General features: G+C 44.2%; 1 protein-coding gene across 1 annotated transcript in view; it reads right to left on the reverse strand.

The window, feature by feature from the left end:
- Positions 1 to 5,804: 5,804 nt before the first annotated feature.
- Positions 5,805 to 17,230, reverse strand: part of nup210 (nucleoporin 210) — a gene marked incomplete at its 5' end in the record, with an annotated part of 59,851 nt that continues 48,425 nt past the window's right edge. The window contains 6 exons of the mRNA XM_083641295.1: positions 5,805 to 7,089; positions 8,587 to 8,661; positions 9,387 to 9,506; positions 10,530 to 10,734; positions 12,226 to 12,476; positions 15,904 to 16,050. Coding sequence (XP_083497421.1) covers positions 6,986 to 7,089; positions 8,587 to 8,661; positions 9,387 to 9,506; positions 10,530 to 10,734; positions 12,226 to 12,476; positions 15,904 to 16,050 — 902 coding nt within the window. The 3' untranslated portion in view covers positions 5,805 to 6,985. The remainder of the gene's footprint in view (positions 7,090 to 8,586; positions 8,662 to 9,386; positions 9,507 to 10,529; positions 10,735 to 12,225; positions 12,477 to 15,903; positions 16,051 to 17,230) is intronic.

Raw genomic sequence — 17,230 nt, forward strand, 5'->3', positions numbered from 1 at the left:
TTCGCCCCCTGTTGTATCACAGGAGCCGTCGTACTGTAGCCTCTACCCCAGGCTGCTGCTGCTGCTGCTGCTGCTGCTGGCTTTTACGCGCAACAAATCAGAAGGTTGCGCCTTTTGCGCCTCGCCATTGTTTTTAAGTCGGATGGGTGATGGTTCAGGATCACGATACGCGTGTTTAGGATTCCCACAGCACAAACCAAGAAGCTCTTAAATTGACACGTACTACGGTCAACTGCGAGAATTATGTCACCGCACGCGTCAAAATCTCAATCATCCAGTTGTGACAGAATATACTGGAGCTGTTTTGAGTCGCGGTGCAGTCTGGCTGCTCCTGGCTGTTGGCGGCGGCACGGTGTGACATGTTGTGTGATCTTTAGCTCCATGCTGCTCCCGTGACTTTTCGTAAACAGACGCTGGTGGTGGTTGTCAAGTGGGCGTGGTTTTCAAGTTTTATGAATCTGCAGCCAGGGCGCATTGGGCGCATTGGGCGCATAGCAGCGCAGCAGCTCTCAGGAGGAACTGAATCTGGTTGAGTTTCGTCTCAGCTGTCAAACGTCATTACAGCATGTTTGTTCTGCTCCGCTCCTACATTTCATTCAACAGAATCAGATGAATCAGATGTGCGACTGATTTTCCGCACATTTGCTGCCACTTATTCCCCCCGTGTGTAAAAATCATGCCCGCATTCTCACCAGTTCTCTCTCTCTCTCTCTCTCTCTCTCTCTCTCTCTCGCTCTCTCTCTCTCTCTCTCTCTCTCACACACACACACACACACACACTCTCTCACACACACACACACACACACACACACACACACACACATGCACGTCTATCTATACACCATCTATATATCTATCCATCTATCTATCTAATTTATTTATTTATACTTTTTGATAATAACATTGCTGGATGTTGGTGTGTCTGGGTCTAATTTTTAGTAGATCATTAGTGTAATGAACTAATGCAGTCTCAATGTGTGTCTGCAGAAAGATACAGAATACATACAGTAGACTACACAGCCTACAGTACATACCATGCTGTCAATAGTCTATCTGTTCCAGCAGCAGCCTCAGTGTGATGATGATCAGGACAGTTAGCAGCAGACAGTCTGTGGCAGTGTTTGAATCAAGGACTTCTCAGTAATGATTCAGCACATTTGGATGGTGGCGGGAGGTGACACTCCTCCACAGGCCCCAGTGGGGCTGTGAGACAGCAAACTGCAGCACAGGCACTACTCGATAGCATGAAGAGGCTCAAGCTGAGTGACCGTCTCTCACTCCCATCTTTCAACACCTGCATACCTGCCCCATCCTAGCCAACAGGCAACAGATATCATGCTAAGTAAGATCATCACAGGGAAAACAGCTTCATCAGGAGGGAGAAAAACAGGTCACCTACAGTCGACATGCTGACTGGATTGAGAGGTGATTTGAATGAGGCTGCCTGTGATCACTCTACTCTTACTGGCTTTGCAATCAAACCCACAGGGGGAGATGAGAGAAAAGACACACTCGCAGCTAGTCGTCAAACACAGAGCTGCTCAACCATTTTCATATTCACCTCTCTCTCCTCCTCACACACTCCTTTTCTTTTCATCTTTTTTTTTTAAAGCTTATTGAGATTCTGGATGCATTTACAGTGCGTTTTGGAGACGATGAACGCTTTGTCCATGAAATTGAGGGTTTTGCCACCATGATGGTTCAGTAACAGTAAGCCACCTGCAGGAGGGAAGGTTGTGCTGGGAAGTTCTGAGATCACTTGTTTTCCTGCCAAGGCCGATGCCGGAGCTGTGCGACAAACCGGTGACAGTGGGATTGGGAAGCACAGTGGAAGAACATGGCCTGCAGATGGAGCGCATTAGGTCTTCTCTGTGGCTCTCTCTAATCCCGATGGCCAAGGAGACACTGAGGCATGCCACCCTGAGGCATCATGCCACCCTGAGGCATCATGCCACCCTGAGGCATCATGCCACCCTGAGGCATGCCACCCTGAGGCATCATGCCACCCTGAGGCATGCCACCCTGAGGCATGCCACCCGGAAGGGCATACCCGCACCGCCATGCACAGCCAGGATCAGGCAACAGTGGCAAAGTGATGTTGGCCGTCACCATCGCCAGATGCCACGCTCAATCTCCCACTACAGAGGGACTTCTAATCCAGTGGTTTATACCCCCTAGACTGCCACGTGCCTCTGTTCTGTGCCCTTCACATGCCAACAAAGCTGCCACCTTCTGCCAGCAGGGTGGCATATAATCCGTTTAGTCTGGCTGAAGCAACACTGGACCTACCATCTGCAGGGCTGCTGTTCTGCATCTGACCTGACCTTGCTCTTAGACCTCCCTCTGGAGTGGGGCGAGAGAAAAGACAATGTTCTCTTGTGGGAATAAAGACACAAAAAAATCAAATCACAAAATCAAATACCTCTACACCTAAATCCAATTTTCACATTTTCCACCCCACAATTAGGCTACAGTATTCAGTCATACATTCTAGTGATGAAAAGTGGTGCAGACTGTGTGTCTCATAATAAGTCTATACAACGTATGACTTGTGGATGAGGAACATCACCCACAACCCCCCCCCCATAGGTTATGAAGCACGTTGAATCAGGTCTGTCATCATTCTGCTCCTTGGTGGGCGCCCTCCTTCCTTCCCCTGGATGACTGCTCATGCCAGTGCCAGTGTGTTTGGGTGGCAGCCAGAGGGTGTGTTTGGGTGGCAGCCAGAGAGGCAACTGAGGCAGAACCGCTCTCTTAGTTCAGCCCCACAAAACATCTAGCAGCTGTGATGGAAGAAGGCGCCCAATCATCTCACCAGCAGAGTGGGAAAGTTTTTTTCCGAGAATGCAAAGTAGTTCTGCCAGTGGTTCTGCCAGTGGTTCTGCCAGTGGTTCTGCCAGTGGTTCTGCCAGTGGTTCTGCCGAGCCCCACAACTGCCTCATCCAGACATGCAAAGTGTGATGGATCTCACCTGGCACACAAGACGAAGGAACATTGCAGAGGCCATAAAGGTCATTTATTCGCCTCAACACCGGGTTAGCAAAGGAATTGTTTTCTGATATTCATAAAGAACATCACGAAAGTCATGAATATCAAAAGCAAAAAGGTCAGTGCATTTCCTCAACAAATCAAAGCAGTAAGAATGTTGTGGCGGCTTTAGATTAAGTTTGCATTCATTGCAGCCATTGTTTCCTCGTTTGACTCCAACCTTCTTCGGGTGAGATAAGATTGCTGTTCAGGCTCCCGATCGATGGCGACTCTTCCCAACATCCCGATCCTTCTGTGAGGAATATCTTTACTATTCCTGTCAGGTCTCCTTCATTGCCCGGCGTCATTGATCCCCTCCACTGTCAGCAGCATCGTAAGCCATCTGGAACAGCAGCGGCCTGCCTGCCTGCCTTCACCCAGGAAGCAGCAGCATGGCTCTCAGTCAGACAGCCTGACAGGGGGGCTTTTCGCAACTCCCCTGCCTTGACAGGGAGAATAAATTAACTGTCATCTTCATGTAATACGGATGACTGCCCTAATGAGCCATAGATGTACTGTTGAAACCTGCATGTCACCGTCATGTGACGGGGGAGTCATTTCAAAATGGTCATTTTGGATGATGAATGTCATCACAATTTAGCCAAGCCACGCAGCCAATCAAAACCGGTTTGCCCTGGTCTCCCAGAAGCAGCTGTTGCAGTGGATAGCCAATCAGCTGGTGGTGTGTGTCGTTATAGTTAACATGTTTGGTTCTCCTAGGCTAGCCAAGCTCCTATATGAAGTAGGCTATGCCCTTGAGCCCCTGTTGTGGCCCTAGCTAGCCTGTGCTACACAGCTGGCTCTCCCTCATACACACGTCTCAGGCATACATGTAGAGGCTTTGTCTGCCCAGCATCGTCTCAGAGAAATAATATAGCGCATGAGAGAAATACAAAGAGTATATATAGCTAGTAGGGGTGTCACGATACACTAATTTCACGATACGATACGTTACACGATATTGGGTTCACGATAATGATACGATACGATATTTTAACAATATTTTTTTTAACAAAAGTAAATAATTTTTATGTATTTATTTATCATTTATTTAACCATGTGAGTCCCGTTGAAATCGAAACCTCTTTTCAAGGGAGCCCTGGGAAAATACTGGAAAAATAGTCTTTCATTTGAAATACACAAAATACAAAACAAATGCTGTTTTTGGAAATTGTTATTATAACTAGAAAACAACATGGAAGATAATGCTTCTCTTGCAATAGAATGTGTCACACTGTCACAAACTAAATGTTTGTTGCATGGTGAAAGAAAAATAAAGTATACAATCTATTTCTTAAATAACTCATGCTCAATGGTCCCTAAACTTATATAATCTTATGTACCCCTTGAGCTGTTTTGCCATGCCAGTAGTAGTCTACCCCCTCACTCATGCGTGTTGATTCTGCTAAATTTGTTCTATTATTATTCAGGAGCTATTTTTTTAATTTTTTTTTACGATATAATTTTTTTCTGACGATACACATATCGTGACTTTTCGATATCGCGATATATCGTGCGACGAAATATCGTGACACCCCTAATAGCTTGTATGACTTACTCTGGATTATTAACTGCATATGCTGCAAGGGATGTTGGTGGCTTTGTTGTAGATCTGTGAACAGAACTCCCACAGACTGCTGTCATTTGCTGTGGGTAAAAAAAACACAGGGAAAGTCTAGGTTTTGCTCAATGTAAACGCACCGTAAACGGACACACATATGATTTGCACCTCCCATGGCTGCCACACTCGAGTGCACGACTGGGGCATGTGGTGCTGCTCGATATCTATCTGCTGCTTAATATGTAATTCTGTAATGTACTGTAGCAGTTGGTGGCACACGGAGGGCTTGCGAAGGCATACAGATGAGGTGGGAGGCCACCACAGCAGTCCAGACCACTGCCACTGACAGATGGGGAGATGTTTGCTCAGTGGTCTCAGACCTTTAAACACGTCCTCAGGGAGCCAGGGAGGAAGACCCTCTGTTTGTGTGGAGCACAGCAGAGCAGAGCGTGGTGGTGTGTCTCACTGGCTGTGGGACAGAGCAGATAGCTTTAGTCTCTGACAGAAACACCAGAGGAAGTGAAGGTGAAAATAAACCTGCTTACCATGTAGATGATGATGCATGTTCTCTTGGATTTACTGTATTTGCCGTGCTTCAATCAGTCTGATTGCTTTCTAGGATTTTCAGTTTAATTGACACCCAAATACGCAATTACTTTAATTGCACTTTTTTGCACATATAAAACTAAATAGAGGAAACGTGTAGAAATCATACAGACGAGGTAAAGAAAGCATATTGCAAAATGCAGGCAGCGGGAAACAGTGGTAACTGCATTGGACAAGAGAAACTGGATGTCAACAAAATGCATTCAGGATGACATAAAATAAATAAAAAATGCACTGATGCAGAAAATGAATTCATAGGGAAGTGTAGAGTAGCATAAATGGGTTTTCTGAGATAAGTTTAGTTCCTCAGACGAACTAAACCTAAGACTCATACTAGTCACTAGACTAAGACTCATATTTCAAATTCAAACTCCACACGTCTAATGTATGTTGAAGATGAACATACTGCATCTACTTGACAAGACTGATGCTGAATGTTCAGTCTGGCTGCTGGGTGGATAGCCCATCACAAACCTTCCCTGTAAGCAATCTTGAAGAGGGTTGTATTTGAAAGCCCTAGCAATATTTTACTATGTGAGGTATTATATAATACTATATATATATATGTGTATATATAGTGTATTAAGAGGCAATAAAGATATGCATGGCAGAATGTAGAAAATACAAACTTTTATTAGCAAAGGCAGCGACATATTCCTACAATCAGACCATTGTAGTAAGTGCTGAAAGCTGTTCAGATATATCATCATCATATATCATAAGGCGTGACTAACAAACTGAAACACTGAAACAATCTCAACACACGGTGGCATAACATCCTCCTGTTCCAATAGAACTCAATTTCACTAGCTAACATAAATACGATTCTGTCAACATATTCTCTTCAAATACAAAAATAGCTCATTTAAAACAATGCCACACTCTTATGTCCCAGTAATTGAACAGAGCTACAGTAAATGTGTTGTAGGCAGGAACACAAAACAACACCAGGTCACATCGATTCTTTTTGCACTCTGAAACAATGTTGGATTATAATAGCTGAACGACGCTTCACATTTCTCAACTGCTTCACATTCATGAATGAGAGTGAAGAAGAGCTGCATGTCTTTCGGGCTCAAAAATGCAGCCATGCTACAAAAGGACATTTAATTCCAGAACAATGTCACAGAAGAAAAAAAGTGGACCAACCATTTTCCTGGCTCTGATTATGCGCACATATGGAGGGTTTAGAACTTATGAGAAGGACGGTTTTCAGTGGTAATAATCTTCACAAAATGTATACGCGACAACACTACCAATGACAGTTTTTCCTTAGAAATAAACATCTTCAAGTTAATATTTTCTGTCAACTGTCTTACACGAGCGAGGTTTGTCCTGAGTTACTAAATTTCACAATCTCAAACCGATTAATGAAATAAACAATGTCAATAGCACACAACAGATCAAACATATACATAAAGCAACCTTATTTAAGTGCAAACAAGAGATTTTTTTTCTTTTTCTTTTTCGAGCACATCCTACCTGTTCAAAGGACGTCAGTTTATAATGAAGCAGTATTGTATAAAAAATGATTTCAAACGCATATTACAACATAAGACGGTATTATGTGCGATTATACCACCTTGCTTCGACACACAAAAACACACACAAAGAAAGTAGGTATCAAGGTAGGTAATTGTTCTGTCAATTTGGAAATGACGTCTCTTTTAAACAACTCAACTTTTGCAGTCATGTCCCTCATCTTGAGGGATAGAGAGGCACATTTAAAATACATATTAACGACCTCTGGTGTTCCACTTTTGAAGAATAGTGAGCAGACAGAAGGCTTTATCAAGACCTGTAGTCTGGAGAATACAGACGCAACTTGGGGCTGCTCTTTGGGTCGGTACTGGGTATCGTGTGGTTGAAGGAGTTTGACACCGGAGAGCCGATACCTGAAAAAGATCCAAATGAAGCAGTGAGTAAAAGAAGAGGTGGGAAAAGTGCATCTTAAAAAGAGATTGAAACGGTCACTGGCTGCGTTTCCCAAAAGCTTCTTAAGGAGTTAAGAAGGGTCAAAGAAGCTCCCGATTGCTTCTTAGCCTAAGTTGATCTTTCGTTAAGAAGGTTTTGTAAGAAGGGTCTGGGGCATTCTTAACACCTTTTTAACAACGAAACACTCGCAGATTCAGCCGTGTCAGGCAAAAGGACATAATAATATAGTCCACTGTTGTGTTTTTCCCTTTTTCCTTTCTTTCATGAACCTTTTAGTGTTTAAAATTGGGGAACACTTGAAAATCTCTCCTCTATGTAATATGGTTACTTGTGTTTTAAATGTTTTACCGTAGGCTATATGACTCTAATCAGAATGGATTCCTTTTATAATAAAAATGTTGTGGATTTATATAGCACCTTTCACATAACCCTTCTTAAAGCCTTAGAGCCTTCTTACACCCTTCTTAACAGCCTCTAAGAAGGCTTAGAAGGTTAAGAAGCTTCTTAACTCCTTAAGAAGCTTCTTTGTTGGGAAACTCAGCCACTTTGTGTTGGAGGAGGAGCGAGTGGAGCTAATTCATTCCTGGTAGTAAACGAGTTGGCAGAAATTAAAAAGCACTCCCGTTTCAGAGTCCACATTAGCCAGCCCCATTCAGTATTGATAAACATGAATAAGTCTCCCAAATATAGAAAGCAGTGATCAGACTATCAATTGTGAAATCAGACACAGCCTGCAGCTGCTTCATTCAAAATGAATGATGCAATGCTCCCCTTAACGTTTACATTCACATCAGCTTGATGGAAGTGCTGCCATCTTTTTCTTTCGAGAGAGAGAGAGAGAGAGAGAGAGAGAGAAAGCCAGAAAGAAAGATTGAAAATGGTCCTACATAATGTCACAGATTGTCCATCTTTTTAATTAATCCTCACTGGAGCTTTAAAACATGGTGACATCACTGATTCAGGGATTGATATGAATTAAACAGCAAAGTGAGACAGAGCATATAGATGGAATACATTTTGATGCAGACATTCTGCGGTATTCCCCTTTGGGTGTCTGCTTCATCTTATTAGGTCCAGTTTTAAACATGCTCTATCTGAAGTTCTTACTTCAAGCTGCTCCTGCAGTAATGTCTACTTTTACTTTGCCCTTTTTGACCTGTACATTTTGTTTTTAGGCCATATGTTTTTACGTTCTTGATCCTGTGTTATTTATTACCCTTGAAAGTGCTATTTTATGATGTATTTGGTTGTCCTTGCTTTTTTTAAATGTTTCAGATCTATAGCCCTGTTTTTATGTTTCCTTTATATGTACTGTAATTTATGTTGATTGTAACCTGGCTTGTAATTGCTGCCTTCTTGGCCAGATCACATTCACAAAAGAGATCTTGTATCTCAAATGTCTTATCTGGTTAAATAAAATCAAATAAAAAAGGCTGGAGTGGGTGACACTGCCTCACCTGAGCTGGGTGGTGTCCTCTGGATGAAAGCAGGGTGATATGCTTGGTCCCGTGGAGCGAAGGCTGCATGGGCCACTGGAAGAGGGGGGGAAACATTCAATTGAAAATCCTCACATTGTTTAAACAGCTCATAATCAAACCGTCTCTCGGGAATCATATAAGCCATCCACATCTACAGCTATTTCAAGTTGTGACCACTGTTATTGGATACTAAACAACTTGTGATGTTATTATGACAGTACTTCATTCATGACATACTTAATTTGTTACTTCTCTAGTTGTTAGCAATAACAAAATGACCTCAATACAAAGTTTGCACTGTTCTCCGGAGGTGTTGTTAAGTAGAAATGTTAAGTAGAAAGTAAGGTAAAAAAAAAAAAAAAAAAATTATATTTCTGTGGTCTTCTTCGCCTGCTGTTGTTACACAAAGCGTGAAAATCTATTAAAAAATGAATTAAAACTAATAATACACTTGACAAGAGTCCTGCACACTCCAATTAAATGAAGAATCTCATGAACCAAAGCATGAAAAAAATTAATGAGACTGAAAAAGATGAATGTGAAAAGGTCAACGCTATTGTAAAAACTGAACACGCTTACAGTACATGACAAAGTAGGTGGGTATGTTTTAATGAATTCTAAATGCACGAGGCGAGTCAGGCTAGTCGTTAGCACAGAAAGTCATCCAGGTAATTCAAGCACTTTATTTATAGTGGGAACGCATTGCGCCCGACTGCTCTGAAGCTTCCCAAGCCACAGTCATCATCATCATCATCCCACAGAGATGAAGGCTGACCCACCGATGATGAGGATGGCTGTGCCGGCCAGCAGCGCAAACAACGTGAAGAACATCATCTGGTAGGAGTCGAGTAAGTTCTGTAGGGAGTGCGCCCCCTCCTGGTAAACGACTGGAGCAGCAGCTGGAGAGAGACAGGCGGATGAGATAACAGCCTGTCAAGACCTGTTAAAGAGGCACTGCGAACGAACATACAACACACACTCTCAAATGTTAGCTAAAGCACACTATCAAATATTAGCTAAAGCACTGAAATATAACGGTTTGTTATGGTTTCAGTGAAATGTGAACGGCCTATTCACCTCGTGTTCCAACACAGGGGTCAGCCAGTTACTTCCTATTGTGTTGACACTTCCTGTGACAGTACAGTACTAGTGAGCAGGTAAAACAGATGGTGTTTTGAACAGGAAGTCATAACACAACTGGGTCAAGTGGGCGGGGCTACATAAGGTGAATAGTATCTACACTATTAATAGTTCATGGAGTGATGGATGGTTATTGAAGGTCTACTGCCTCATCAGTGCCCTTGCTACAGATGACAGAAATACTGCCGGATTACTGATTCTGTAGATATTAACAATAGTTTTGCTCAGGTGTCCTGCCCAGGTAGTAGCCTAGGTAAACCCAGCCCCCACGTGACCTGCTCTCTCAGTTCCCAGTCACTGAGAACAGGTCTGAGAGCAGGTCACGTGGGGGATGGGTTTACCCAGGCTACCCAGGTAGTGCAGTGGATTCCCTGCCTACCAACACGAGGGTCGCAGGTTCGAGCCCTCTGTCGCTGTCAGGTGAAAAATAAGTGGCTGGCGACTGCACATGAATCAGAGGAAGCATGTGCTAGTCTACAACTCTCCCCAGATCAACAGAGGGGGAGGAGCAATGACCGGGCCAAGTAAAATTGGGGAGAAAAACGGGCTGAATATTTACTTTGATGACTTTGGGGGCGAAAGAATCAGTCATAATCCGAGATCACCTTCACTCCTCCCATTGACTCCAATAGACTCAGACCTGCTGAAAGTCTCCTAAGTGGGCGTGGCCGTGGTAAACCATGGGCAAAGCCCATGTGACACAAGTACAGGAAGTGACTTGAAGTTGAAGTGTTTTGCTTTGATGACACTGTCTTTGTCTACACTCTGTGAAGACATCTGACCTTGCATGGCCGAGCTGGGATCGGCCACGTGGATGAGAGTGACCGGGATGACGAGACTCTGGCCAGAGGGGGCGCTGCTTATGGAGATGGAGGCAGTGGCTGCTGCGTGTGGGTCCACGGCGCTGACGGTGTACTTGGAGAAACTGGGGAAGCCGTGGTTTGCCTCCTTCTCGTGGACGGCAATGCTGGGAGAAGTAGACACCACCTAATGACATGGAGCAAGTGGTGTCAGCTAGGCCTGTGTCGTTTCATAGCAGGATTATCTTGGCCAAAATTATCTCAATATACAATCTCAACCGGATTATAAAGAATATGAAAGGCAAAAAGACAGAACTGTAATATGTTTCAATTGCTGAAATACTAATTTATCATATCGAACACATGGCATTTCTCAGTAAGTCAGCGGAGCAACACGGACTGTTAATGCCTTTTATTAAGGTGCAGAAATGAGACTAACGTTTCAACGTGTCATACATCTTCATCAGGCTCAATGTCAGACAGAGGAGTGCTGTTGTATAAAGACTGTCAAGAGAATCACCAACAGGTGAGAAAGGGGCAGTACATTCAATTAGCCAATGTCTGTACTCTACCAATGAGGTGCAAAGTGCAACATTCTGCACAGGGCAGCATTTTTTTTTTTTAATCGTACACCAATAGACAAAATAAAATACATAGAAGAAAATCACACCCAGGTGTCGACGTAAACGGTGCAGATTTGCGCAGGTCGGACCCTCCCCCACCCCCCTCCCCCCGGCACTGTGCGTGTGTTTCATCGCAACGTCTCACTACCTGGAACTGTGTGTGTTCGTTTCAGCAGCTTATTGCTCGAGTACACTAATTACAGACATCGGCTAATTGAATGGACTGCCCCATTCACTCACCTGTTGGTGATCTCTTTACGACACCACTGCCTCTGTCTGACATTGACTCTGATGAAGATGTATTGCACGTTCAAACGTCTGATTCCTTAACAGTCCGTGTTGCTCCACAGACCTCTTCCTGACCGGTGCTGGTGTGTCCTGCTCCTGTGAGGCACCAGACCTGCCTACAAGCTGAAGCACGGTGGAACTTCCTTGCTGCCCACGACATTTCTCCTCTTTAAAACTGTTTTAATGTAAGACTAAAGGTCCTTACACATCAAGAGCGATGCGAATATACGGCACGGAATTGCGATGCGAGTTTTGACCCACCACAGCAACACGTGTACACGTCGGAAGCGAATTTCTGAAAAATCAACCGTGGTTCGGAAAAATAAACACCGCAATAACGCTGAGCGAAACTTCGCTGTTGGTATGCAGGGTTGCATTGACTGATGTAGGTTCGGAAAATATTATTGACGTGCGAATTAATCGCACGGAAAAAACGCTCCCGATGTGCAAGGACCTCTAGACTGTAGAACACGTCAAACATTTCTGTAAAATTGTGATTTTCTTTTTTGCCTTTGTTATTCAGCCTCCCAACAAGCCAGTGGTTACAGCAGTCACGGTAATAAAAAGTAGGGCAAGTGTCATAACCGTTATTGTTTTTACTGTGATTTAAAGTAAAGTAGCGGTTATTGTCTCATCCCTAGTGTCGGTATCAAGACTTTGTTCTTACTAAACGGTTTACAGTTATACTCTACGTCTTGTGTTGCATTGACATGACATGATATTACAAGTTCTCGTGGCAGCAGGGTAACAGTGTGTTGTGTTCTGACCTCCATGTTGGCCAGCGCTGCAGTGGGGCCATAGACCGTGAGCTCAGCCGTTGGGTGCAGGTTGGAGAGCAGCAGCTCCGTCTGGTCAGAGTAGAGGCCTGGCTCGATGGGCAGCATGGCGCTGACCTGCTCTCCGGAGAAGGCGCTGCCCTCCAGGCCAGCCTTCACCAGCAGGTTGGTCATGGACATGCTGAGCACGCGGGTCTGCTGGTCGCTCACGGGCCGCAGGGTCATGGAACATGTGTAGAAACCTGTGTCAAAGATGGATTGGGGGGGGGGGAGAAAGAGAATGAGCAAGATAAAATTACAGATGTGTGTGTTTGAAACAACAGAGAATGACAAATCAAAGTAAATCAAAGCAATTTCCTAATTGTACTTTTCTGATGATGAGAAATTAAAATCTATTTAAAATCAGGTAGAGCTAAGATAACCATGTACAGCAACTGCTTGGTATCTAGTGGCAATGTGGTCTGAAAAGCTACATGGTAGTAGGTACTAGTAATGTGGTCTGAAAAGCTACATGGGAGTACTGTAGGTACTAGTAATGTGGTCTGAAAAGCTACATGGTAGTAGGTACTAGTAATGTGGTCTGAAAAGCTACATGGTAGTAGGTACAAACTTGTAATCCCTGGGATTACAGCTGAGGCTAAAAGCCTCCAGAGGTTTGACCTCAGAGATGAGGCAACAACTGAGTTCAAGTCCCAACTCCCAAACACAATTAAGAGCAGTGCACTTAAGTGTCAGGGAGCCTCTTCAGTTCAATACATCACCCAGACACCTTTATAGCCCATATGCTAAACTCCTTCCATGGGCCTTGGAGGTATTGATTATGATGGTGTGCTTGTAAACAGTTTCAGAGTTCAGAGCGTCACAGATCTGCGCCTGCGTTTAGAAGTTGCCTTGTTATGGAAACTGTTATGCTTCTAATGGGTAGTCGCTTATGTGAAAGTCAAAAGCCTCCAACACATTTACAACACTTAAGAGAGGGAAAGCTAGTGCAGTGCTACAAGGTCCACTCAATACATCTCTCTGCAACTGCTACTTTTAAGGTGAACAGCTCAGCTCAGCTCAGTACATCTCCGGACATTGAGTTCATGTCTCTGTAGGGCCTAAATGATGGTTTTGTGAATGTACGATTAATTGTGAAGGCGTATGTCTCCGTGGACATGAACCTGATCTCTGCAGTCTGAATGTTAATGTTGACCATAAGCACAAGCAGAAGTCGAGAGCACGCGCATCCACTCAGTGTTGTCCACTAGGGGTGGGGGAAAAAATCGATTCACCTAAGTATCGCGATTTTTAATGTCACGATTTTTTGGATCGATCTTTTATTCCAGAATCGATAATCGCAAATTTAAAAAAAAAAAAAAAAAAAATTTTTTTTTTTTTTTTTGGGTGCTTGCAGTCAGGCCACTCACTGAACAGCAGGCCAGGCGCCGCCTACTGGTTTACTAGTGGTTTTATTACTTTATTAGTTAGTCTGAAGTAATAATTACACTTCAGGGTTAAAGTGGGTGCATCTCATTGTAAAATTGGACCCAAATCTGGCTTCAAACGGCCCAAATTTCACGCGCGTTGGCCCATATCGGCCTGGCCTGCTTGGTATCTAATGCCCGGCCTGAATTATGATCCCAGTCCGCCCCTGTTTTTAACTATATCGCCCAGCCCTACTCATGATATATAATATACAGTCTCTAGTGTATGATTCAACTTTTCCCATGTTCTAATCTAGTGTAAAAAAGCAAACAAACTGAAAAAATAAAAGAAAAAAATAAACAAAAATCGCAATAAATCGTAATATCGAATCGCAATAATCGTAGAATCGCAATAATCGTGAATCGCAATATATATCGAATCGGCACCAAAGTATCGTGATAGTATCGAATTGGGAGATAAGTGAATCGGCACAGCCCTATTGTCCACACACCGCATTGTAGACTTAAAGCCCAGGGGCCGGTTGCACCAACTGGTCTTAACACATTCAGTGCCACAGCGCTTCAGTAAAATTGTCTGGAGCCTGTGCCAGATTCACTTCCATTCAGTTGAAAACAGCTATAGAATTTTTTCTATTATGGCTATATTAACGGGGCTGGACTTTAATGAAAGATTGAACACTCCTGCTTCTTCCAAAGAAGAAATTTTGTTTCTAGACAGTTCCATTATGAAATTACAGCCTCTCAAAAAAGTGCACTTTCATGGGTTTTCTGTCGTTTTTTTTTTCTTTCCAAGATATAGCCCCTTTTATGAATACCTTTTGCACTCTAATTTCGAGCACATTCACTGACTCTGGCTGGTGTTTTCTGATGTGGTGGCGTGTGGTGTGGTTTCTGTGCAGCCACACACCCCTCTCCCCCCCCCCCCCCCTCTCCACCTCTGAGCTGCGGGCTCCTCCCACACGCACAGAGTTTGCTTTCTCGACTCGTTTTTGCCCCGGACAGATCCCAGCTTTGCTGCGCGCATCATTTCCTTGATGGGCATCAAGGAAATGATGCGCGCTGGCAAACGCGACTGAACGAAAAGGCTTGGCCCGTTCGGCTTCGGATGCTGCCTTTCTAGGAAATCGTGTGGAGATAGATAGAAGCATAAGAGCTCAGTTGTGAGCGCGGATGCAGCCGAGCCCACTCTCGCTGTAGACGGAGCAATATATAGGCTCTGGCAGAAAGCATGCATCGGTTTCCACGGCTTTCTCCGCTGTCTCCTGTACAAAGTAAAGGATCTGAGGTGGGTGGAGCAGCTCCTGTGACGATGTTTAAGGTGGCGCCGTGTGATCCCTTGAAGGGATTCATGCTCACTGGCTGGGTACGACCTTAAACAGCAGAATTATGGAATAATATGAATTATGATTTTAGGACGTCCACAGACGTCCTTGGCACTGAACGTTACTTTTTTTTAGGACGTGCACAGACGTCCTTGGCACTGAATGTGTTAACTATGCCTGGTCATAACTCCTACGTCGGTCTTAGTTAAGACCATGGATTTACGCCTGTTGCACCAACACGGCTTATGTCTGGTCTTAACTACGCTGGTCGTAGCAATGCGCGTTCATGTGAATTGTTGGGGAATGCCCTCTGATTGGCCCACATGTGCCTCGCGCCGTCACCCACTACTGTATGTGCGTCACTACACCCTCCCTCCTCCCACCCCCCTCCTCCTGTGGAAGCCCCGGGGGAAAATGGCGGCGGCGATTAGTGTCAGGGAGTCTGAATGAAATTGAATGTAACGTTCCCAATTCTATGTATTACATTCTAAAAAAGTAACGGCAACATTTGGGAAGGCTAAGCCACACAACTAGTTAGTTATAATCTAACGTCGTGCTTTCAAAGACGGCGAACTGGCGGTGTTACGACGATGGCGGTCAAAAAGGTCTCCGCGGAGATCTCTGCTACGCCTCCTCCTGACGAGGCGTAGGAGTTACGCCTGGTCTTAGTGAAAATAAGGCTTAGTCGTCTTGGTGCAACCGGCGTAGCTGTTAGGTCGTAAAGTTACGACCAACTTAGCTTAAGACCAGTGTAAGACCAGTTGGTGCAACCGGCCCCAGTTTATTTGTTGTCGACCTTCAACAGAAAACGTTCTGATGAAGGTCGCCATGACCGAAACGTCAATGCTCCTCAACAAATCCACTGGGAGTTAAGGAAGTCTACAATGCGCTGTGGGGACTCTACTTTAGAGCAGCCTTACCGGTGCTGGGGTCAAAGCCGGTGTGCGTGTTGAAGACATCGTGAGGAGGGAAGGTCACGTCATCACTGGTGAAGCTGAGGTGGCAGCTGATGGAGGTTTCTGGTTGCAGCTGAGCAATGGCATCGGTCTGAGCGGACGAGCACAGTCCTGCAGGGCACAACAACGCAATCACCTCAGACTTATTATGTGCTTCATTATCTCCTTAAAAATATACATCTTGGTTCTTGCTTAAAAGTTCAAATTAAAATCAGACTAAAAGAATGCAAAGTCTCTGTGAGTGAGTGAGTGAGTACGTGAATTGTGTTCGGCCACAGCTATGCCATTTTACGTGCGATCGCGCTGAATCTTTCAGGAAGTGTAAAGAAAGAGCACCCCTGCGGGTGACAGATTTCTTGATGAGGTCATTAGGGGTGATTGATGGGGATGCTGTGTAATGGCTGTGCAGCCTCCACCGGTCCCACAGGGAAGCACATCACTGCACCAGTCTTCACAATGCCACGGTGCCATGTGAAGATCTTCCAGGGGGCACAGTCACACCCAATGGGTGAAAGATGATGATCTATTTACTTTTTTTCTCTCTCTCTCTCTCTCTCTCATTAATAGAACATGTGAATTTGGGCACACGGCAAATTAATAATCCATCCACATACAAAATATGTAGGCAAAAACCCCAAAGCCAGATTGGAACATTTTCTCCCTCTTACTCATCAGAAGTATTTGCCTGCACATGGGTTCAAGTGGGATTTAGCAGGTGATTTTGAAAAGAAGACGCACAAGCATTTCACTTCCTACCACCCTTTTAACCCATTGATACCTCATGCAGCATGTGTGTGTGTGTGTATCCCTTTAAGAGCGCGAAACGCGGTTCGCGGTCTTAAAGGGATACACACACAAATGAGGGATATATACATGCAAATGCTGCATCAGGTACCAATGGGTTAAACAATGCACTGCAGTTTTCTTAGCTTTTAGCTAGATTTAATTCAAATGAGCCTGTCATGGTTTGAAGCTGGCAGGCTGGGTGGGGTACATCAGCAAATATGTCTTATTCATCACATTAGTAATGTTTGTTACAATAGCGTTAGCTCAAATGCTAACGTTAAAAAGTATGTGGAAGGAGAATGCTAACGTCATTAGTTCCAGGATGTATAGTAAAATAAAAACACTGATTTGGGTGGTCTAACCTAGTTTGTTTGTGTATTATTTAAGCTTTCTAGTCAAGTACAGTCCATTTGGTAGTTTGTATTCGTCCCCCCCAAAAAATCACCAGCTTCAGTAACTGTGGACCACACTTTGGGAATCACTGCTCTAGTAATTCTAAAACGAA

Source organism: Poromitra crassiceps (assembly GCF_964638095.1).
Source record: "Poromitra crassiceps genome assembly, chromosome: 8".
Taxonomy (NCBI): domain Eukaryota; kingdom Metazoa; phylum Chordata; class Actinopteri; order Beryciformes; family Melamphaidae; genus Poromitra; species Poromitra crassiceps.